Genomic DNA, 25,305 nt, shown 5'->3' with positions numbered 1-25,305 from the left:
TTTCCAGTTATCTGGTAATTAGACACTGCTGAATTAAGTACTGTGTGATGTGTATAGTTAATAAGTCACTTTCTCCTATACTTATTAGAATGTGTTGTTTAGATTCTAAGGCTAGAAGCTTTAATATCTGGATTATCTTTTATTTGGCCAACTCTGAGTTTTTCAGAGACTGATTACTAATTTATTTGTCTAAAAATCTCTGTTCAATCTCCCTCCAACTCCACAATTCTAATATGTTCACTATTTTGCTTCTGATTTGAACCTTCCCTGACAGGTAGAAAGGAGGCAGGGATCTGCTTCATTTTCCTCATCTATAGAATGAAACAACATAGGTTCCATGGTCTTTTTCAACAATAACCGGAAGTCCTTCCAGGTCTTACATTGTTAGGCACTGGATAAATGACCTGGAGATAGCATTTATTGAGCACTTACTATATATACCTGACTATCATCTGCGCCACAAATAAAAGCTAGCAAAATATGAGCTATTCTTAAGGACCTCATAATCTAAAGGCAAAGATAAACCTAAAGAAGCCCCCAAGGACTCAATTGCTGGCCTGCAGGTGGAGAAGTCTGGAGAGGGAAGAGTGAATGGGGTCAGGGGTGAAGGGAGTGGGGTCTTCCATAGAAAGATGAAATCAAACAATTCTTGTCTTCAAAGTGCTGCTGGCATTCTTCTGATGGAAAATAGCATCACATAGAGAAGTGAATACAAAATAGCCCACAATATTTTTGGCAGGAGAGCTTCAGGGAGGGAGTTCTGGGAATCAAATAGATGCTGTGATCCTACTGAGTCTTCCACAACCACATCCAGTGGAAAATTAGTGGAACTGGAGGCTGAATGCCATAGCATTAATTCTTTGTTAGGGCATCTTCTTCTCCTCACATACTTTGTCTCTATTGACCAGAGTAGAGGGAAAGGAAACTCTGCCAGATTCATTGCAGACATTTAAGTGGAATTTTTGCTATAGTTGGAAAGGTTGGGTAACTGTTTCAGGCCTTTTAGACCTGACTATTGGTAAACTATTACAAATCTCTCAGAACACAGACTTTGTGACTTCTATAAGTGTTCACACAATGCTCATTTAGAATGGAGGGGTCCCTATTTCTTAGGCTAAAGTTCAGGATTTTCCAACCTAGTGATATTAAGGAGAAGGAAAGGAAGGGGCAGAATTCTACATTTCCTGGCCTTATTTTGCTATATCAGAATCGCTGGAAAACCAGTCTCACAAGGAGATGGATTTCAGTGTGCTCACTCTGTAGTCCTGGAATTCGAGGTCTAGTCAAGTCCCTCTCTTTTTACAGATAAGGAAGCTGAGACACCTAGGGTGGAAAAGTGGCTTAGTCAAAGAAACAGATGGTAAGCATCAGAGACAGGATTCTACCTTATATTTATAAACGACCCTGAGCTCTTCTCTCTCTCTCTCCCACTTCTCCTCCTCCTCTAGCCTCCTCCTCTTTTTCTTCTTCTTCATCTTCTTTCTTTCTTTCTCTTTTTTCTCTTCTCCCTGTCTCTCTCTCTGTGTATGTGTCTCTGATTCTTTTTCTCTCTCTGTCTCTGTCTCTCTCTTACCCACTTTCTCCCACTACTCCACCCGCCCTGATTTGAGAATAAACCAGACTATAGTTTCCTCTCCTTTTCAGTATTTTCAGTTCACAGTGTCTTCAGTGAGAACTTTACATACACATACGTACCCCAGGGAAAAATTTGGCTCTGTAGCCATGTGTGTTTATCACAGCACACTCACTCTTTTTCTCTCTCCCTCTCTGTCTCTCTCTCTGTGTCTTTCTCTCTCTGTCCCTCTCTGTCTCTCTTTCTCTCTCTCTGTCTCTCTCTGTATCTCTCTGTGTGTCTATGTGTATCTCTGTGTGTGTCTTTCTGTCTGTCTTTCTGTCTCTCTGTGTCTGTTGCTGTCTCTCTCTCTGTCTCTCTGACTCTCTCTGTGTCTCTGTGTCTCTGTTTCTCTCTCTGTGTGTATTTCTCTCTTTTTCTCTCTCTTTATCTCTCTCTTTCTCTCTGTCTCTCTCTCTCTCTCTGTCTCTGTCTCTGTATCTCTCTCCCTTTCTGTCTCTCACTCTCTTTCTCTCTTACCCTCATTGTGATTAACACAAATAGCATCCCAGGGCCTAAAATCTGCTGCCTGGAAAATCTGGTAATGTATCTAGCACATGCTAAAACCCCAAGATAAGTAACAGTGTCCACATACTGTTCTGTACTTTATGTAAAACGTGATAAAAACAGATTATGTGTGTTTTCCAAGGAATTCTTATGTAAATGCTTGAGTTATGCTACAACATATCCCAACCAAGAGGCTTTGACGATAGGGTGCCTTATTACATGATCTGGGGCATCATGTAAGAGACGACAGTTACATCATTCATTCATTGCCTTTTAATCTCCTTAATGAAACTACTTGTTTTATCAAACTTTTCTCTTGAGGGCCAGTAATTACATGCTGTTAGAAAGTTGATGTCGGATTAAAACCCAAATTCTTCCATTTGCTTAATAACCCCAGCTGAATCTAGTCAGATAATTAATTATAGTAGATAACATTTATCAGCAATAACTTAAAAGATGCTATTAGGAATAAATCTGTCAGGGTATCTTACTGAGTCTCAAGAAGAGCATTCCTGAAGTTTAGGTGATTTAGTCACTTTTGAAAGCAAGTAGCTTTTTTATGTGGCATGTTTAAGGGAGAGCTTAAACTTCAGACACTGAAGGGAGGGGTGGGCAGGAATAACAAAGGTGGGGGTTCTAGGAGATCCCACTGAGCTCCTCACCCTGGGGCCAGGGATCTAGCGAGGGAGCTTCAGTGGTGATGGTTTTCAGGCCATGACAAGAAGGATGAGTTCATGGTTGTCTGGAATTCCTGAATCCTTTCTTCATGAAAGCTCAGGCAATCTTGGAGTCTGGGCAGCTGGCTCAGCTGAGGGATTGTGTCCGTTTATGGATCCGAAATGCTCCAGCATTTTAGAGGGCGGTTGCTCGCATGAGACTAAATGACTTCCAACCCCGAGGTCAAAAGCATGGGGGCTCAGTCAGCTACTAAACAGGAATTTTGGAGCCCAGAAACTTCTAAACATTGAAAATCAAGACGTGGAGTTTCAAGAAAAGAGGCAAGACAGAAATAAGAATACGAGTAGGAGGAGACATGGGTAGGAAATAAAAAGCCCATTAGAAAAAGATTGAACCAGAAAGAAAAAAAATGGAGATGTTTTTCTGGAGTTTTTCCTCTAGCAGCATCTAAGCAAATTAAGGATAATATCATTTGATGATGCCTTTTAGAAATGTTTATCTCTAAATGATACCCATTTTCTCGATTTTCAGGTTTCATTTGTCTTCTGCTTTACTTTTGCCCTACCCAAATCCAACTTTCCCTTATTTCTTCCTCAAAATGATTCTTAGGTTACTTCTGATTTAATTTTATGTATCTCCCTTTTTACCTCCATCCTTTTTGTAGCTGGTGGTCCTCTAGCTCATCTCCAGTATAAGTGATAGCTGCTCATCTTCAAAAGCATCCCTGGGCACTTTTGAATAGCTTTAAGTTTTAGAAAGTTTTTCATTGTTTTGTAGCATAGGACTAGCTCTTTGGAGCTTCTGCCCACTGTCTTAGTTCCTTCCATAGGGATTAAGAACAACCTGATGAACTTCTCTCCCATGTGAGAGTCCTTCAGGTGTTTTTGAGGGAGCGAATAAGTTTTGGCTAGGTCTTTTCACCAAACTAAATCGCTTCAGATTCTTCCACTGATTTTGAATGTGCTATATCTTCTCAATATGCCTTTGCATGAGATGGGGCATGTAGAATTGAGTACAGTGCTCTGACCAGGTCAGAATTAAGCAAGATTGTCATTTCCCTTACTCTGAATAGCATATTTCTATTAACTCAGTGATATTGGTTTCCCTGTTTCTCCTCTTCCTTTTCTTCCTCTTCCTTTTCCTCTGCCTCCTCCTCTTCTTTTTCTCCTTCCTCTTCTTACTTTTACTTTTTCTCCTCCTCTTCTTCTTCCATGCCATATTGTTGGCTAATTATGCTTTCAGTTCAATAAGACTCCAAGTTATTTTTATACAACCTGTTCTTCCCCCATTCTTTACTTACATAGTTGACTTTTTGAACCTAAGTTTGGCACCCAACTGTAGAATTTTACATTTTTCCCCATCAAATGTCATCTTCTCTTTACATTAAGTTCATTGTCCTGGATGGTTGAACTTTTTAGATTTTAATCTGTTATCTGATGTGTTAATTATCCTTCCCAGCTTGAAGTCATCAGCAGATTTGAACACATATTTTTTTTTTAATTTAACTTGTTGATGAAAACCAACCAAGGGTCAAGAACAGATTTAAGGAATATTCTGGCAGAGCCCTCCTTTTTTGAACACAGTGATTTGGGATCCAGTCATTCAATCATTTATGAATCCCCTTAGCCTTATTTTTATTAGTCTACATCTCATCATCTTGTATTTAAGGCTTACAGGTTCATAGAATTAGAAATACAGAGGAGACCATTCAGTCCAAATCCATGTTTTTACAGATGAAGATCCTGAAATCAGAGAGAATATGTGACTTAATCACAGTCACAAAGGGAAGAAAATGAGCACCGGTCTTAGCATTCTGGTTCCAATGTTCTTTTTTATCAAACCACATACATTTTCATTCTATATGAGTATATCTAGAAAGGAACCAGTGTTTAGGATCTATAGCATCTGGAAGAGAGAAAAATTCTTAATGATCTCCTCTTAAAGCTATTTGATACAGGAATCCATTTGAAATTTGTAACTGTATTCTACAAGTGGTACAGATTATAAATTGGAATAGTACTTGAAGTACACATTAAACTGAGAGTTTTAATTTAGGTTACTTATACCTGTAACATTTTGCCCCAATGAAATATAATTTTTGTGTGTTTTTTTTCTAAGTTCCTATATTTATCATTTACTTTAATAGGTTTAATTGAATTATATTTTTTGAACAGATTAGAAAATGAGAATACAGCACAAAACAGAGTCACTTTCCCTCTCCCCCTGCCCCAGCCCTCTAGGTTCTTGTTATCTAGTGCAGTTAAAAAAAAATGGGAGCTTCTCCTTTCTTGAAATGCATCCACCTAGTAGGTTTGTGCAACATCCTGAATTTATTTTTCCAAATGATTTTGTTTGGAAACACCACATGTTTGTGCTTTTAAATTTATAAATACATCTGTAAATTAGTGGAAATTTAATCCACACACTTAGATGTAACTCATTCCAGGGCTGTTTTGAGCAAAGCTCATGTATAAGATAAGAGGCTTCTCTGAGCCTGTTTTAAGCCTTGTGATTTTGGGAAAGGAAGCTATACAGCAGTAAACTGTCCTCCTTCTCAGAAAGTCAGAAGCCTGACTCATCACTCAAGGACCCAAGGAGGCTTAGAGAGAATGGGGTTTGTTCAAAAATGCTTTCCCATAACTACTTTCTCTGTTGACAGTAGGAATTATTGTCTTAGGCATATGAGAGTTTATTTCATGGAAAACCTAATATTATCTTGTTTTCCTTACCTCCAAAGGATAATCAAGAGGGATCATCCAGTGAAGGAATTTTTGTATCAAAAATAGTTGACAGCGGGCCAGCTGCCAAAGAAGGAGGGCTGCAGATTCATGACCGGATTATTGAGGTATGTGGAATAGTGGACAGTGCCTTTTCATACTCTGAATGCCATCTCTGAATACTCACCCAAGGTAGCTTCTTTGGAGGAGGGCTGATGGAAATGAATAAGGCAAGTGTTTTGAGGAGACAGTCAAAGTGCGCTTTGTTAGATCTAGTTCTGATTGTCTTTGTACTAGGAGGAGGTCTTCTCTAAATATAGAGGAGCCAGATTATGAGGAGCATGGTTGAGATTTCTCTCTCCCTCTCTCAAAGGGGCATCTTTTTGGTATATTCGTCTTGGAGTTTTGTTATGAAACCAATGGGAATCAGGATGTTAGTTAAACACCAGATGTGAAATGTCTGTTGTGTAAATTGGGACTGTTTTTATCTCGGTTGCCAAGGTACTTTTCTGTAGGCTTTGGAGCCATTCTGAGGCTTCCAAAGTTCAGAGTACATGGGTTACATGGCATAAATCACTTGTCTGCTTTGCTCTTGTGCTTCCTTTTATGCTTCTCATAGACAGTCTTCTGATGGATGTGTAGGGAAAAGTCCCTCATCCACAATTACCATCAGCATGTTCATCTTATTTTCTGTGCTGCACTGCATTGGTTTAATTTAGCATTCTCTGAATTAGCATATCTCATGATCTAGCCCTCTTTTCCATTGGCGCTCTTCTGATTTTGGGAAAAACACTGGGGATATTCTGAGTTGTTAACTGGAAGTGAGTATGTTTTCTTGAATAGATTTATTTTGTTTTTAATTTTGACAATTCAACAATTGAATGATTTCTACAATGTTATTTTGAAAAAAAATTTAGGGTCAGTGTTGTATCAGTAGATAGAGTTAGAATTGGTGATAGGAAGGTCTCTGTCCTAGCTTTCAAATTCATTTCTCTCCTTCATATTTTACCCCTCTCCAATCTATCCATCAAGCTGCCAAAGTTATTTTCCTAAAGCAGAGGTCGGGCCATGTTTCTGCTATATACATACATACATATATGTATGTGTGTGTGTTTACTTGAGCATATATATAAATATATATATATATATATATATATATTAGAAAATATATATATGCTCAGTAAACTCTACTGGCTCCCTGTTACCTCCAAGATCAAATATAAAATTCTCTGTTGGACAGTTAAGGCTCTTTCTACATATCCAGTCTTATTACACTTGATTTCCTTCTATATATTTAACAGTTCAGATGCATTGCCCATTCAAATGTGATATTCCATTTCCCATCTCTTTGCTTTGCAGCGTTTGGTCCCTCCCTCTCCTCTGGCTTGGATCACTCGATTCTCCTTATTTTTGCCTAATTTCCCCAACTTGCTTTAAGCCTCGGTTTCAGAACTATTTTATACAATTGGTCTCTCTCAGAGCCTCCACCTTCTAATGCACTCACATACACACACACACACACATGTATTTACCCATTGTATATGTGACTGGTTTTGCTTTTAATGATGTCTGGCATATAAAGTCTTAATGACTGACCAGCTGACATTAATTGCTGTACAACTCTGGACAAGTCACTTCACTTTAAACACTTTCGATATCTTCTCAGGACTTAGCTACTCAGCCAGAGAAGGATTGTGATGTGCTTCTCCTGGGAGCTTCCCAGCCTGAGAAAAATCACAGCTCCTTAATGGATCTCTGGTTTAATATTTAAAGATTTAATTCAATATTGTTGGCTTTTCTAACAAAGCAATTCCAGAAAATAATACAGCGATCCAGGAAACTGAAGAGTGGATAGATTCTTTGGAGCTTGAATAAACCAGTAGGGGGAAAAAACAAAGAACAAAAAAATGAGCTTTAGCCCTTACCTTTATGTGCCTTTATTTAGAAGATCTTCATGACCTTTTATTCATTAGGTGATGTACCCAATAGTTTTGAACACAAAGTGGAGAGCTCAGCTCCTGCCACCCTATTGGAATACAGCTACATGTTCCTCCAAAGCTGGCAGGAATTGGGCAGCCCGCAGACTAACTGTCTGAACTCTCCCAAACTGATCATAATTGGAGTTTTTTGTTCCCTAACATACATTTGATTTCTTTTTAAAACAATGAGGATCAGGGATATTGCATCTTTTTTTCTTTAGTTACAGAGCTCTTTTCTTCAAATGGCATTCATGTGTTCTAGGGTAAACCTCTTTCTGAACAGAGAGGGTTTGATGTCATTAAACAACAATTTTCCTGGGAAGGACAGCCTTCATTAGAGTTAAGATGTGTACTTACTGCCTGTTTTGGAAAAGAAGCAATTTTGTGGGCCTATTGTTCAAAAAGATAAGTGAAGCGTTTGTTGCCAAGGAAATGGTGGTACAGCCAGTTTTCTAAGTAATGGAATTTCATTGCTCTTATGTTTTGCAAATGAGAAATATACAGCTGTGGAGGATTTGCTTTTGGCAAAGGGCAACCTCTATTTGAATTTTCAGTACAGTTTCTGGTAAGCCCCTTTTTTCTTCAGTCAGTTTGTGAAATATGAATCGCATTCTTGTGCCTGAATGAAAAGAATGGAAGTCACAATAGCGAAATGATCTCGATAATTGCAGTTGACACATCATGCATGTATCAATCAATTATTAATCTCTTTGAAGCAACACAGAGATTTCAGTGACTCTCACTGGCGCGTCTGCTTTGTGTCTTGTTTTAGCACAAGGCATAGCTTTAATATTTGCTATTGCAGCTTCAGGTGGCAAGAGGACAAAGTCCTGCAAAGACTTCTCAGAAGCCCCAGAACGGCAGCCACCAGGTGCTACGTGGGGCTTCATTTGAGGAACAGAGACCCCCATGGTTAGACTTGGACCTAAGTGCAAAGACCTGAGAGAAGCAGAGTATACTGTGTAAAACACTTTATCCAGTTTTATAGAAAATAATATGTGTTGTGGGAATTGGGGACAAAAGGTAGTGTAAAGTAACATCATAAGCTATCTAGCTATTAAAAAATTGTTTGTGAAACGGCAATGTGGAAGTAATTGGAAAACAACCATGTTTTTATTACTGTCACATTGCCCTCGGATCTTGGTTGAGATTCTGCCTCTGGCACTTACAAGTTGTGTGACACAGATTTATAAAATGGGACAATGGTATCTGTGGTACCTACCTACTGGGGATGGAATAAGGTTCAAATTAGATAACTCTTGTTAAGTGCTTTTGCAAACTTTATAGCACTATTAAAATGGCAATTCTTTTTGTTATTATTCTTGAAAAAATATTCTCATCTTATTTGATGCTTTTGAGATAGAAATTTACTCATATTGCTGTTATTCTCTTATACTTATTATTCTATGAGTTACTTAATGTGTAAATGAAAATTGCTTTTTTGAAGTTGAATAAAAGTATCAAGATGTAAGTTTGTCTTCCCCTTTTTCCTCTTCTTCTATCTCTCCTATCTTAATCTGCTTCCTTCTGCTTTGGTAAAAAGGAATTTCCTCACCAGGAAGTGTCTATATCCATTAAATCACTAGTTCAGACCTTGGCCTAGTAGACTGGACTCAAGAGTTGAAAAAATGGGAGTTCAAATCCAGTATCTGATCTATATGGCTGGTCAATGTAGACAAGTCTTTTAACTTCTTCTAGTGTCTCTTATCAGTTATCTAGGATGATAAATAGTAGACCCAGATTCCCTGTCCATACCAGTGGAGGGAGTGCCTGCATTGGTTTTCTCCAGAGCAATGAAGTCATGAATCTGGACCCATCCTCATTAAAAAGTGCCAAAGTGATTATGGTTCATTCTCTTGTCATTGTTTTGGCTTTTCCTTGTCTGCTTTTGGGAAGTAATTTGAGAATAAGAGACCAGGATATAAATTCCCCAGCTGTCTCTTTTTTTGCCTAGAACAGAGTTTCTTAATTTGGGGTGGAGGGGAGTAGGTCAGTCTGATGAAACTGAGGATCTATTCTCAAACCACAATTAAAAAAAGAAATCAATTATATTGAAATTAAGATTTTTCAAAGCTTTTATCTCCTGTCAAGCAATTTAATCTTTCACTGGAAGAGCCAAAGGATCACCTCTTTTTCTAAGCATCCCTAGCAAACCCAAATAAATTGTGAAATCATGTCACTTAGCTGTTCTAAGTTTTCAAAACTTTACTCCATTTTTGGAAGTTCCTTTATACAGTTCTGGACTACTTCTCTTAAAGTTTGTATTTCAGATGATATTTAGAATTTAGGTTTTAATTGAACTCTTTTTGCTCTTGGCTTCTTCTTGTCTAAGATGTCCTTTTAATTCTTTTGAACTGATGGCAACCATAGCTGGACTACTGACATATATGGTCCAGAGAGCATGAATCATTCAAATAAGGGAAAGTAATTTTGTTAGAGGTAAAATTGTATTAGAATTAATCTGAGAGTGTCAAAGTCTGATATCCCAATAAAGGGAGATACAGGGAATGAGATTAGATAGTGAATATTTAGTATTAGCAAAGATTAAATCTTGGATTCTGTTCCCTGTGATCTAATGTGAACTTGCTTGCTCAGGGTTTTGTGATCTAGGAGCAATTCTCATGCTTTACTTTAGCCCTTACCTACCAAAGACTCACTGTAAGCACCTGTGCTAGCAATAGTAATTGGATGCCTGCCTATTTTCATGCTATTTGTCCTGTCTTCCTTCTTTGACCTCTCTTTTCTCTAGTCACTGGAAAGCCCTTTTTAAAAAAAAATTAAAAGTTTTGAGTTCCAAATTTGATCCTTTCCTTTGTCTTTCCTGAGACAGTAAACAATCAAATATAGATTATACATGTGCAATTATGTATAATATTTCCATATTAGTCATTTTGTATAAGAAGAAAAATAGCATGCTTTAGTCTGTATTCAAACAATATCTGTTCTTTCATTGGAGGTAGATAGTATACTTCATTATTTGGGATTGTCTTGGATTATTGTATTGCTGAGAGTAGCTAAGTCATTCATAATTCTCCAACGAACAATTTTGTTGTTACTGCGTACAATGTTCTCCTGGATTTATTCACTTCACTATGGATCAGTTCATGTAAGTTTTTTCAGATTTTTCTGGAATCATCCTGTTTGTAATTTCTTATAGCACAATAATATTCCATTATAATCACATTTCACAGCTTGTTTAGCCATTTCCCAATGGATGGAATTCCCTTCGATTTCCAGTTCCAAAAGAGAGTCATATGATACAACTGCAACTTATCTCAGATATTCCTACCTTAGAACCTTAATCATTCTCTGAAGGGCTTCTTAAAAAGACCAGGCCCCTTTATATTTGAAAACAGTGTGTGATAATCTGAAACAAGTCAACTGGTTACTTCGCCCACACATAACATCCTCTTTTTTTTGCATGATCATTAATCTATTTTACTGAAGTCTCTTGTTCTAACAGTACAGAGTGTTGTAACATGCCAGAAAAAGGTGGGAAAGGAAAAAAATTGTGGATTGATACTTTAGGAAGAATACAGGTTATTCTTGTTTTCACAGAAATCTGCATTAAAAACTTTTTATGTACAAATTTATAATATGCTCTTTGGACTCCATTTCTTTCTTATAAAACAGAAGCTTCTTAAGAGCAGGGATGGTATCATTTTTTGTATTTGAATATCCAGCATCTAGCCCAATCCCTGGCACATAGTAAGTACTTAATAAAGACTTGTGGATTAATTAATTACATATGGAAAAAAATGTTCTCATGACGATGCTGTTATGAAACTGTTTGCTGTTTACTTGGAGGTAAATATTTGTATGGATGAGAAGCTATGTATTGGGCTTAAGATATTTGATACTGATTTAGGCCAGAGAATTTGTCCTCTTTTTAATGAATTATAAATGTGATTTTCCACATTCAGACATTCAGCTAACTCTCTATTGCCAATAATCATCCTTCTGTATAATCTTCCATAAATAAGCTGACATGTGAGTAATGTTATGATTTGGAGACCTTAAGATGTAGCCATGTGAGCTGTGTAACCTCCCAGGCATTCGAGGAAGTCAGTCTTTCTCTTTTTTGTTTGCATTGGAGTTAGTTGTTTTGTCACTTCTGACAAAGCTAGTTATGGTATCGTCTAGAAAAAATCAGCCGTTCCATTATTAACCATCATTGACTTAAGCTCGTGAATGTGGTTGAGTAAACTGTGACTTCGCTAGCTGTTTTGTTAATAATAGGAGAGGGCTTTAAAGTCTGTTAAACACTACAGTGAAACTCTCTTTAGGAGGAAAACAATAACAACAAAACTCCATCTATTCTTCTTTCTTTACATGGGACTAATTGAGAAAAAGAGAAGTCAAATGGGATGAGATAGATATTGAAATTTCCCATGTAATTTTTGGTGTTGGTGAGGGAAATCTTTTGCTGTGATGCAGAAGATTTTTTGTTAATTTTCCATTCCGTCAGTGGAGCAATGGAGACTCTGACATTTATATATACAGATTTAATCTGCAAACAAGCCCAGCGCCATACTAGAACATTGAGCGATGTTTTTACTACTAGGCAAGCAGAGATAGGAATAAGATTTTGGCCTGGGCAATGTTAGCTCACACTGCTGTTTAACAGAGTATTGGCAGAGTTTATTTCCAAGCTCTCCAGAGGGAAATGGGGGAGATGTAGCAATCTTCCACATGATCCAGGATAGCTTTCCCACCTCACCCCCCCCCCAAAAAAACCCTCTAAAATCTTGAAATATTCAGAAAACAACTTTTGCCTACTTTAATTAGATATTTTTGAAAACTCTTCTTTGTTTTGACTGGAATATTGGTTCAAATGCTCCTTTTCCGGACATCTTGGAAATTCAGAAAGATTTTTTGATGCTCTTTCTATAATCATTGCCATTGATTTAAACTTCAAGAAGTGGTCTGTTTTCTTATCAAACTTGGGTACTCATCAGAAGTGGTGTTGATCACAAGTTCTTCCATCTCATCAATATTATACAGGGTGTTCACTCAGTGGGTTGGGGGCCCTTCCTCTTGTTTTCCTGACACTGTGAGTGTGACTAGGTGTTCCACGGGAGCTTGTCTATCACTTTGCATTATGTGACCAGCCCACTTCCCTGTCTGGTCATACACCTTGAATAACACCATATTAGATCAGTTACAAGTGGGTTTCTTTTCCTTGGAGATTTTAATTTAAAATAACTGTCCTGTCTTCACAGTATCCGTTCTCTCATTCCTCCCCACAAACCATTTCTTGTCTCTTATCCTCATGGCTTTTACCTGTCTATTATACCAAAAGGAAAAGATGGAGAGGATACTTTGGGGAACAATTGAGGTAGCATCCTCAAGAGAATGTAAGTGTCCTGAGGGCAGGGACAGTACAGTTTTTTCTATATATCCCCAGGACCTATCATAGTATAATACAAATGGTAGGTTCCTAATAAATGCTTGGGCATTTAGGAATTGAATTGAACAAACTTCCTATTCAACCTTTGAGAAACTCGTTGATGAGTTATTGCAACCCAATATATAGAATCTTTTTTTTTTAATTTCCAGGGACTGCCTCTGAGTTCTTAACCTTTTCTGTGGTATGAATCCCTTTTTCAGGAATTTTCTTTGAAAAATGCATAAAACACATAGTTTGACAAAGGACACCAAATATGGTGAAATTCAGTTATCAGAATTTTTTTATACATAAGCTCATTGACTTCAGGTTCAGAATCCCTGGATTAAATGCTGTACTTTTATACCCAGTGGGGGGGAAAAACAATAACAAAGCCCTTAATGAATTTCTTCTTCTCTTTTACTCTTCTTTTTCAATTGGTTTCAGCTGGTAAGCTGTTGTAATTTATTGTTACTGAGGAAACCAGTGTTTTTTATTATCAATTGATTCTTACAGATATGAACAATGTGGCATGTGAGATTCCCTTGTGCCTGTCCCCAACAAGCAGGAAGCTTGACAAAAGAAAAAAATGGATCGTAAAAATGTCAAACTACAGAAAGAAATCTGTGAAAGCTTCTTTAAAACAAAACAAAAATCTTCCTCTTCCAAAGTTTGTGTTCCAGTGCAGAATTCCTAAAAGCATTTCATGCTAAAACTTTTGCATCAGGTTCCTTGAAGTTGTTCCTTCAGAGTAACCAGGTCTGATTCCTTGCCCATTTTAATAAAAGTTCACAGCATGTTGACACTGTGTACTTTTATGGGAGTTTTGAATTCATAAAAGCTTTAAAACTATCCTTCTTGGTTATCCCTTAATAGAAAATTTTAATTAATTCATCCATAAGGCTTTGCAAAATTTAGAAAACCTAGCAGTGATTATTCTACTTCCAATGAATTTTTCCCAGTTCAGGCTGTGTGAAATAAAGGAAATCCAAATGCAAATTCCTTTGGAAGAGGAAAAGACACCCACCATTCATACATTCAGATAATATATGGCTTTTAGAAATTATGTAAGCCCCTTTTGTAAATTGTAATTAGATACTTTTTCTAGACTTTTGGATCCTTCTGAGAACATTAACATATTGAATTGTATCTTAGGCCCCTTTCTTCAGTGTTGAGATTTCTAATGGCTGCATCTTGAATCATTCCCTGTGCATAATGCACCATTCTCCCCCCCCCCTTTCTCCTGACAACCCTTGTTGACAGCTCCTCTCCCCGATGTCTTCCTGTTCCTGTGACTTTTAATTCCTGTTCTTCATCAAGGCTCCCCTTTCCTGTCAACCCCACCAAGTCGTTAGAGGGTTCTGGCATACAAAACAAGCCTAAAATAGGGATTCCTAACCTTTTTTGGAGTTGTGAAGATAAATCACATTTCTTTGGATTCACCATACCCACACTTTTCCCCCCCAAAGTGGAGCCTGGGGCACGCATTACATCTTTCAAATTAAAATAAATTCAAATGTGCTTCATGTATTTTGTAATATCCCATGAGATAACCGGAGAAACCTTTCTGTGTCCCAGGACCACAGCTGGGAATCATTGCTTTAAGTACACTCTTTTCTTTTCCTGTGTCTTGAGAACTTTTATTTGAAAATTCATTAGCCATCATGATATGGTTGGAATACTCACCAAAAGATTTGAAGGAGGTGTTGATAGGAAAAGGAAATGATTTGTTGAGTATGAGTTTTCCATTTTAGAGCAGAGGAAAATTAATTCGTCCTCATGTTGGTCTATGTTTGTCAGTCAATTTAAAAAGTAGACTTAGAAAAAAAAAAACCTAAACTATTGTTTGTGCAAGGCATTGAGCAAGATATAAAAAAGCATGGGAATGTCCCTACCTTCCAGGACACTATAATCTAATTGCAGAAATAAGATAAATGCTCAGGAAAAGATAACAACAATATGCCACATTGTAAGTGATAAATTCCACAAAAAAAGATATTGAACAAAAATTCTGGAATAGCAGTCTAGAGGAGAGAGTTTTTTTACTTTATATTGGAGGTAGAAAAATGATGGGCTTTCACATTTCATTTTAATAATTAGACTTTGTGCCATCAAAATTGCCTTTTCTTTTTATAGTATTACAGAATTTTACCATTGAAAAGGACCTTATTGATGAGATATTCCAATCATACTCAAAAAGGAGTTCCTTTTATAACCTATCCTATCAATGGCATCAGCCTTGAAGAAGAAATAGCCCACTTTCTCCTAGGTTAGCGCTTTCTGTGCTTGGTGAGTTCTGATTGGTAGGCAGTTTTTCCTGGTAGCAAGCCTAAATTTGTTTCAATTCAATTTCAACTGTCCAATTTTTCCTCCCTTCCCCAGACTGCTTTATGTCAACATACTTCTAGTTCCTGAAACACCTCCTTCTATGCAAAGTACTCAAAGTTCAGCACCATCCTAGTTACCCTACAGCTCATTACTTAACCGTGTCATCCTTAACTATGAACAGAACAGAACATTGCAAAGTAGACAGCATCCTTTTTTGTTTGTATATTGACTCTTTTAAACAAATTTATCATTTATTTTATTTTTAATTTATGGAATAAAATAAGTATTTCCATATATATAATTATTAAAAGGTGATTGCACATGAAACTGCGATCTTTTATGTACAACTTGCTATTCTTTTAAAATATATAATAAAGTTCTTCTCTCCTTTTCCCTTGCTGTAGAGATGACTACCATTAGACTCAGATATGTCTATTTATGCAAAATTTTTCTGTGCCTAATTGTATTCATCAATTCTTTCTCTTCCTTCATATGTCCTTTGGCTATCATTTGAATGAATGATTGGCTTAAAGATGAAAAACTCATGGGACAATTTATGGATTGCAGGTCTAGGATGGGAAGGGAGGCTATCTATTCCAATATACAGATGAATAAACTGAAGCTATTGAATGTTAAGTGACTTGTACAGAGTCATACCAAGTATAAGATCCACCAACTGTCTAGAGCTAATGCTCTTCCCATTATATTCTTCTGCCCTGTCAAGTTTTGTAAACCTTAGAGACCTAGACCACTCAATATCTGTTTTCATTTCTAGACTAGAAGTACTTGGAGTCTTCATTAAAAAACTTTACTGTTCTCAGATTTATAATCATTTTTAATTGAACACATATGCACTAAGTTACCACATAGTTTCTCCTATGGCTTGTGAAAGAGCTGTTTTAAAATTAAATCAAAACAATCCTACAGTCACGTCAGGTTTTTATATCGTGCATGGAGAGAATTGAAGCACCTTATAGGAAAGGTGGCAATTTTCTAAAAATGTAAGCTTTGACAAGCTCTCGGCCAAATTTGGCATGGCACATTTGGATTTCTGGAAACATGGTGCATCATATTCTGATGCACAAGAGAGTGGAAAGGAAGAAAATAGTGTTTGAGTAAATATGTAATTCCAAATTGAATTCCACAAGTGATGTTGGCTCTCCTGTGGCTCAAGGATGGACCAGGGTGCTATTTGTTTACATGCAGTTAGCAGAAAGAGACTGGCCTGAGTAGCAAATGTCCCTCCCAAATGACGCTTAGTTTCCATAGTAATCACTGGAGTAGAATAATCACTGATAATACTGATAGTCCAGACCAGAAATCAAGGCTCAGAATTATTTTACAATGTTCTTATCTCACTCCAGAGAATTCTTTAGTACTTGAAAGTAATAATAATCATTGCCTGATGTCATGTTTGGAAATTTGACATTTCTTTTTATTCTGATGAAACTTTTATATGATCAAAATTAGTTATTTTGTCTCATAATTTCTACAGTCGGGATTTTTAAAAAACCTTTCCTATGTCCAGAATATTTTGGTGGTCTGGAAAAGGTAATGAGCCTCTTTTCAGAATTTTTTTTTTTTTTTGGTGGTTGAGGTAATTGGGGTCAAGTGACTTGTCCAAGGTCACACAGCTAAGGAAGTATTAGATGTCTGAGGTCAGATTTGAACTTGGGTCCTCCTGACTTCAGGACCAATGCTCTATCCACTGTGCTATCTAGCTGCCCCCAGAATGTTTTTAAATGCATACAGTAAAATACAGAATTTCCCAAAAGTCCTAATGCAGTTTTAATTCTCAAAAGCTTAAATCTATATATTTATCTATAGACTTATATATAGACTACACAACCCTCAAATAAAATATATAGAAACTATAAAAATATATAAACTATAATAGACTGTGTATATATACATACATAGATTTTCTCTATATAAAACTATAGACTATTAGACTATATGTGTCTATATCATATACTTGTCTATATTTCATTCTTTTATAATTGAATTCATCAATCTATTTTTCTGTTTTTATAATGCACCAGATTTTCCTCTTTATACAATCACTTCTTTCATTATATTCCATTCTAGGAATATGATTCACTTCTAATTACCACTACCCCCATTTTCCTTATTATTTTTGACTGCTTGAACTTTTTTTAAGAATTTTGGTATTTTGCCTAATTCTCTAAAACATACTGTTGGTATTTTAATCACATTAAGTCTGTATATTAATTTAGATAGTATTGTCATTTTTTTCATATTAGCTGAGTCTAATCATAAACATTGAATATCTCTTTATTTAATTATATTGTTACTGCTGTAACAATTAATATACTTTGGTAGGTTAATTCCCAGATTTTTTATAAATTTCATCACTAGCTAAAATTTCTCTTTTCATCAATTTTAGGGTTTTATTTTTCATGTAAATAAATGAATAAGTTGATGATGTGGGAAGTTTGTTTTTCTTTTTTTATTAATAATAATTTATTTTATTATATATTATATATAAATAATAATAATAAAATAACATATTATCTTACTTTGTAGAAGTAATCTTGAGTAATATTTTGGTATTTTCTTGGGTATTTTGGAAATTTTGGAATTTGAAAATTTTGGAAAAAAAATAAAGCATTATAAGATAAAAAATGGGTATTTAGCATCTGATTTCACCAATTTGGGAAACTCTCAGATGAGAAAACCCTTTCCAAAGATGCAGATCAGTTCCCCCCCCCCCCCATCATTTAGTCTTAGTTTTGGTGTTACAGTGATGGAAACCTGAGAAAATGGAGTAATAATAGAATTACATGGACGAAAAATACCTTGTTTGGTTGACTTGTGCATTCAGAAACATCTTTACTCTGTTACTTATTGCAGAAAATTGTCTGTTGGTTATAGATTACTATCCATTTTCATCACTTAGTCTCAATCCTTTAGCTCTAACAATCCAGAACTCTTTTTAAAAAAAAAAAAAAAAAGTTTCTAGGGGCAACAATTTGAGTAAGCCACTATATTCTGACAAATGAAACTTCAAATTTATTTGGAAATATGGTGCTTACTTAAGAGGAATCTTGGTACAGGGAGGAAAAAAATCCTTTAACATGATATCTTCAACCATTTGCCCACACGCTTGGCTTCAGTATGGCTTTGGTTATGAATTATTCATTTGATGTCCATTACAATTCTGCAAATTAGCTTATGATTATACTTTGAATTTAGCTTCGGGCAATTTAAAAGTAGATCAGATAAAATTATAAAAGAAATAAAAGAAAAATCTTGGCATATGGGTGGCAAGAATGTTGCTTTTTTTTTTTTTAATCAAGAGAGCCACATTTTGTTCTCTTTTCTATTTGTCATCTATTCCTACTTTGTTGCTTTTCTAGCTCTCAGAAAATGGCATAAGTAAAGTGTTTATATGCTTTTTGACCCCTTAGATTTAATAGAAAACATAAAGGATATAAATATCAAACTCTTTTCTAGAGAACAATGAATGGAATTTGAATGTTATTTAAACTGCCTTCTCTTTATTTTAGCTTAACCTGAGTCCTAATTATTAAATTTATGTAATGTTTACTTTGGTTTTTGAGCAAAAAATATAAAGTGTTCAACTCATGGTGCGTTTATGTTTAAATTCATCCCAATTCTATGCATTTTTGTTGTTTTTCAGTCACATCCAATGATTTGTGACTCCAGGGACTTCATATGTGACTAGCCAAGAATCACACAGTTACTGTCAGAATTCAGATTTGAACTCATGGCTTCCTGACTCTGTGCTGTGGCCACTGAGCCACCTAACTGTGTTTGGAAATTTTTAGTTTTAGGACAACTATAAAGAAGCATATATTTGAGAAAAGGAAAATATCAGATGCTGCCCCTTTCATATCTAATCTTTTCTCATGCCATTTTAATTAAAATTGAAACATGGGAATAAAATTAATCAGAAGGGTATGAAGAGTAACATGATTTCATATCTTGGGAGGTCAGGCCTTTCAGACATTTATTAAGCTTTGACTTCTGTTCCTTTTTACAATAGAATGCGAACTCTTAAGATTGTACTGAACACTTTAAGCATTCTGAAATTACTGTGATAAGATATATTTTTGTTGTTACTTCAATCATATCTGACTCTTTGTAATTCTTTTTGGGATTTTCCTGGCAAAGATACTGATGTTTTGCTATTTTCTTCTGCAGCTCATTTGACAGATGAGGAAACTGAGGCAGACAGGGTTAAATGACTTGCCTAGAGTCACCCAGCTAGTAAGTATCTGAGACCATATTTAAATTCAGGAAGATGAGTTTTCCTGACTCCAAACATAGCAGTCTATATAGTGTGCCATCTAACTGCGCTTTATGGTATATACTGTATACTATAATACTTTGTCATTTGGTATCATAGGATCATAAAAAGGAAAGGATAGTGAATAACTGCATTGGTCAGGATGGACAAGACCATTGTGGGATCTCTCATTTAGGCACTGAAGTCATCCAGAGAGACCTTTAAGCCTCAGGAAATAGAAGTGAACAATTCATTAAGGAGAAATAACTTGGGAGGTCTAATGATTGGGATGGGAGTATAAATCTTTGGTCTTTTGAGGTGATTTGAAACTTGTGTAGAGACCCAGGCTATATATAACTCAGAAACTATACCTCAGTCTCCACCTCACTAACTTGTTTGTGCCAGAGGCTCCAACACATGAAAATGTTGTTTTCCTGAATTGTTAGTACATTCCCCCATTCCTACGATGACTTTGTTTTTATTCATATATTTTTGTATATATTAATCTATATACATATTGCTCTCCCTTAATATAATGTTAGCTCCTTAGAGGAAAATCCTTTTTTTGGTGTTTTTATCCCCAGTATCGAACAAAATGCTTGGCACATTGCAGGAAATCTCACTCTTGTTGAATTGAAATAAAGATTAACAGTAACAACTTGTAAAGCTGGAAGTAAGTTCTTTTCTTCCAATGCTCCATTGGGAACTGGGTAAGATATTGGCTACTTCTTGTAAGAATTGTGGTCTTTAAGTTAGCTTTTATAAGTTTTATTTAGCCTCCTTGTAAAAGATGTAAAGAAATTTCCCAATTAAAATATTCCTTGAAAATTTGTTACCGGCAAAAATAGACACAGGCCAGGCAGCCCTTGAACACTTGGGTGTTCTAGAATTGAGGGAGTGCCTCATTTAGATGTTTGGCAAGGGGCATTTCTGGAACTGGTGGCTGAAGGGGAGACCCACTTTTAAAGTTTTCTTTTGATTGTAAGCCCAAACCACCTTCTTTTAAACTTTCCGTTTTATTGTTGATTCTTTCCTCTTTGTCTTGCTCCCTAGTTTTTGGTTGATTAGTTCACAACCTAGGAATCATCCTGGAATTCTTCACTATCTCTCACTCCCACTAAATACATCCCCTTCTCTTCTTTGACACTGCATCATTCCAGTGCAGCTTCTCAACACTTCATCCCTTGATGGGTCTGCCTGCCCCAAGTCTCTCCCCACTCCATTCAGCCATCAAAGTGATTATCCTAAAATATGTCTGACCACGTTTTTCTCCCCCCCACCCCTGCAATAAATTTCAGTGGAATTGCCTCCAGGAACAAGTAAAATTCCCCTATTTGGTGCTCAAAGTCCTAACCTAGCCTCCTCTGACTTTTCCAGTCTTCTTACATCTTACTCCCCATCATATACTCTTTGATCCATTGACATTGGTCTCCTGGCTGTTTTAAGAAGAAGACATTCCATCTCTCTACTCTGAGCATTCTTTCTTGCTCTCCCCCATGACTGAAATGCTCTCTCTCATCCACTCTGACCACTGGCCTCGCTGGCTTCCTTTAAGTCCCAACTAAAATCCTACTTTCTACGATATCTTCCCCAACCCATCTCCATCGATTTCCTCACTTATTTCCCACTGATCCTATATATAATTTGCTTTGCTTTTTAAAAAATTTTGTCTTTCTTATTAGTTTATAAGCTCCTTAAGGACAGGTAATTTTTAAAATCCCCATTAGTTAGCAAAGTAGCAAAGAGAAATATTGTAAGTGCTTAATAAATGTTTATCAAATTACAGTTTAGACTATGGCTTTCAGTGCAGACAAGTCATTCATTTTATCCTTCAAGTGTCAGTGCCTCCTAAGTACCTTGGAGAGCAGAAGTCTGAGCAATGGGTATTTCTTTTAGACAGGAGGTAATTGGATTTCTGTTCTCCATAAGGTTAGAACTCTGACAAATATAGGGGGCCATGTGGAGGATGGGGGGGTTTATGATTGAGCTTACCCTCTATTGGAAGTCACAGGTAAAAGCTTGTTGCTAGGTTTGTTAAACATATGATTCATGCTTTGGAGTAGACTTTGGCCCTCCCAACTCTGTGAATTCTGTATTCTAGAAGAGATTTCAGAATTCGTGAGTTAGAAGGATGGAATGAATAATCTGCAAGATCCCTTCTCTCTGGGAGTTTTTCATTCTGTATGATTGCAGTTTTAAGTTTGTGTGATTCTGTGCATATCTGTATAAAGTAACAAATACTTATATACTACGTTCTTTGGAAGAGCTTAAGATCCACAGGTTATATGTACCTTGGGAAAACAAGCCCAAATGGGATGGTATCAACCAGTGTGAGAACATGACCTGAGGTCATGGACTGATTTAATATATGTATTGGAAAAATCTGCACATGCACACACATATACACTCACATACACACCCTTCTGGGGGTACTTGCTCCTTTTGTGAGAGTATGGTGGAAAAACATATGAAACTATATTTATACTAGGTGCAGGGGCAATATAGGAGACCCCAAGAAAAGGAATTGCTGTAAGTAAAAACCTAAACCCTGGATTCTTTGAAGATAACCCAGAAGAAATCCTTTTTTTTTCCTTCAGGAAAAAAATAAATGTAGCACCAAATTGTGGTAAGGTACAAAGAGTACTAGGTTTGGAATTACACAATTTTGACTATCAATGTGGCTTTGCACAAATCATTTAACCTTTTTGTTCCTCCATTTACTCATTGGTAAAATGAGGGAATTGAACTAGTGGTCCTAAGAATCTTTGGAAAACTACATTACATAAATGGATTTTAAACGTTTAAGTTTTCTTACTTGTGAATCACCATTTTAGAGGTTTTTGTTCTCTTCTCTTAGTTACATTTAGATAAAAAGAAATCCGCTGGTAACTCGTTTTATATTAACCCACCAAGTTTCTTTTAGATTTTGGTATATTTTTATCATGACAAATTGAGGAGCATCCAAGCCTGCAATACTTGGGAATATTTAATATAATCAGTTTCATTGGTCCTTTAATCTCTTTAGTACACAAGGACCCCAGTCTATGGTCACCAGTCATTTTTTTAGAATTAACTCAGTTATCTTGGGATCCCATGTTTTCATTGCATGTGAAATGAATACATGCCTGTCCTTTCTTACTGCTACCATTCCTCTTAGACAGCTTAGCCATTTGGTTTCCTTAAGAATTTCCCTGTAAGGTTCAGGAAATGATGCTTTTGTCACAGTTGCTTAATTAAAGAGCTGTCATTGGAGCGATAAACCCCAGTTGAATTGACTCAGGCTGTCCCTGAAGTGGAATGCAAATGGAAGCTGGAAATGGAGGTCTTGGGAAAGGTCCTGTCTGCCTTTTGCCACCAGGCCAGCAGTCACAGAAGGTCATTCATATTCAGGAGGAATTAGATGAGGTAGGTGAGCCTGTAAGTGAGAGAAGGCCCAGGGAAGTGAACAAATCTTTTTTTCTTTTAACTGTTAACTAACTGCTAATAAAATTTAAGGTTGTAGTTTAGGTTGAGCCAGGCTAAAAATTGTAGACAGTTTTTTTTTTTTTTCTTTAAGCCATTCTAGTTTTTTTCTATAGTAGGATGATTACACCAAAAATCACTTTCCTTCTCAATAGCAACTATGGATCAAAATGAAAAACCAAGTGAAAATTTCCAAATAATTATCTTCCAAGAAAACTAAACTGTCATTTTTTAAGATTTAAATTCCTAGTCTCTAATTTTGGAAACAGGGAGTCTCTCCTTTCTTTCCTCCTTTTTTCCTTCCCTCCTGTCTTTCTATTTTTCTTTCTGTCTCTCTGTGTATCTCTGTCTCTCTCTCTTCCTCTGTGTGTGTCTCTCTGTCTCTCTGTCTCTGTCTCTGTCTCTCTCTCTCTCTCTCTCTCTCTCTTCCTCTGGCTGTTCTTTCTTTGTCTCTTGCTCTCTGTCTTCTATCTTTCTCTTTTTTCTCTTCCCCTTTTCTCTGCTTTAGGCCATGCAAATATCTCAGGTTTTCTACTGAAGACTTTGGCAAAGAAGAGAGACTGAAATTGACTCTTTTTGGCAATTTATTGAGGCTGGCCACTAGAGTAGGGAGGTTGGAAGAAGGGAACATGTGATTAAAAGCAGCCTTTGGCCAGGTCCTTTTGTAAAAAAAAAAAAAAAAAACACCTGGATTCATGTGAATATATGACCTTAGAGGGATTTCTGTATATGAAGATGCACTTTTACAAAAAAGAACAAATAAAAACAGTGAATTTCCGGCCAATCCTTAAATAGTTTCTTGCTACTTTAGTTATAATAACTGAAACTTTGATTAATTGAATTTCATAGTTCAATTACTAATTTGATATCAGTATCGATATAGTTCATATATAGTAATCAATATAATTAATTACTTTAGCTATAGTAATTGAAACTTAACTGATCTTCCGATCTTTTAGTTTTTATCTGAAGCATACTTGGGATTCTAGAAGTTTATAATCCTCAAATGCTAGAATAATTTAACAGCGACATTATTGAAGATTTTGCTTAGTTTCTTAATTTCAAGAAACAAAAAATTAAATCATGCTATTGTGTGTGTAGGGAAAACTTGTCATTTCAAAACACAGAAGATCTTTGTCGCTTTTGAGAAGTACATCATTAAGTTGTTTATTCAAGGTTAATTGAGAAAGAATGTCAGAGGTGTTAACATAACTGTAGAATGATTTTTAAACTGCCCTTTAAGGATACTTTCCCCCCTAAAAACAAATTTCACTTTCATTTATCTTTTGCTTTGTATTAACTCTCTTTCCCAAAGTAAAAATGAAAACTTTAGATCCCTGATTTTAAAAATAGAAACCCATCTCTTGCATAACCTAGCAAAATTTGTCAGCCTTTTCTTTGCAGGTTAAACAGTGAGGATGCTTTTAGGAATCAAGGTCACCTGCAAAAAAAGAACAACAATTCTGTTCCTCCAAACCCTAAGATTTGGGGAGTAGAAAGGGTGGGGCTAGTTGTTGTTATTGTTATTTCAGCTTTGTATCATTGTAGTTACTTGATGTCCAGCAGCAATCATGGAGAAGATATTCCTGTGAAGGAAATGTCTAATTTGGGTTTTTAAGGACATTAATGGGCCACGAGTGGGAGGCTTTTTTTGTCTTTTACTACGCTACACAAAGAGAATGTCCTAGTCTTGTCAGTGGGGGGGAAAAGACTGCTGCCAGTATTGGAAGTGAAAGCAGAAAGCTAATTGTGGATGGTTTAATGTTACAGACCACCTACTTGGAAAAGGCTGAAGCTGAAACTGAACAGAATTTTAGGTTTCATTTAGAGGAATACTAGAAAGTGACAATAGATACATTTTCCAGCAAACAATCTGGTTTTTAAGAGTTCTCTGGGCAAAAAAAAAAAAAAAAAAAGTCATTTGAGTGGAGCTAAAATCTCATGAGGTCTGCAGATGAAATATATATGCCCCATAATACATATGTAGCTTATATGCTAATGAATTTTAAATTGTATACTTGGTGTTAGTGATTTCTTAGTAATATCTTAATCCAGTGAAAGCACCCTGGAATTGGGTTTTGGCTCTCCTAGGTGTTTTCCTGTTTGAAATAGGCAGATCTTCTTCCGTCATGAATTTCCTGTTACATAAAATTAGAGTTTGGACCAGATCATCTCTGAGGAGGCTCTTTATAACTCCAATTACTATGAGCCTGCAGACTGGCCTCTTGTGAACACTGTACACCAGTCAGACTGGTTGATTCATCATTTGGCTATGGGGGGAATGTTCCTGTATGTAATTGTAATTTTGTCCTGAGGCAAAATGGATTATTTTGACCTAAGTTAACACTTAAAATGTTAACTAT

At 36.2% G+C, this 25,305-nt stretch overlaps 1 protein-coding gene across 2 annotated transcripts in view; it reads left to right on the top strand.

Moving 5' to 3' along the window:
- PDZRN3 (PDZ domain containing ring finger 3) overlaps positions 1 to 25,305 on the top strand; it is a 276,234-nt gene that overhangs the window by 19,416 nt on the left and 231,513 nt on the right. Inside the window, exons 2-3 of one of the 2 annotated variants that reach the window (XM_023498126.2) lie at positions 1,306 to 1,360; positions 5,535 to 5,642. In XM_023498126.2, the coding sequence (XP_023353894.1) occupies positions 1,358 to 1,360; positions 5,535 to 5,642 (111 nt within the window). In that variant the 5' untranslated portion in view covers positions 1,306 to 1,357. The remainder of the gene's footprint in view (positions 1 to 1,305; positions 1,361 to 5,534; positions 5,643 to 25,305) is intronic. The other variant, XM_012543574.3, reaches the window with a different exon arrangement.

This window comes from Sarcophilus harrisii, chromosome 1 (genome assembly GCF_902635505.1).
Source record: "Sarcophilus harrisii chromosome 1, mSarHar1.11, whole genome shotgun sequence".
NCBI classification, from domain to species: Eukaryota; Metazoa; Chordata; class Mammalia; order Dasyuromorphia; family Dasyuridae; genus Sarcophilus; species Sarcophilus harrisii.
Note: the sequence above shows the minus strand (reverse complement) of the source record. Positions and strands in the feature narration are given on the sequence as shown.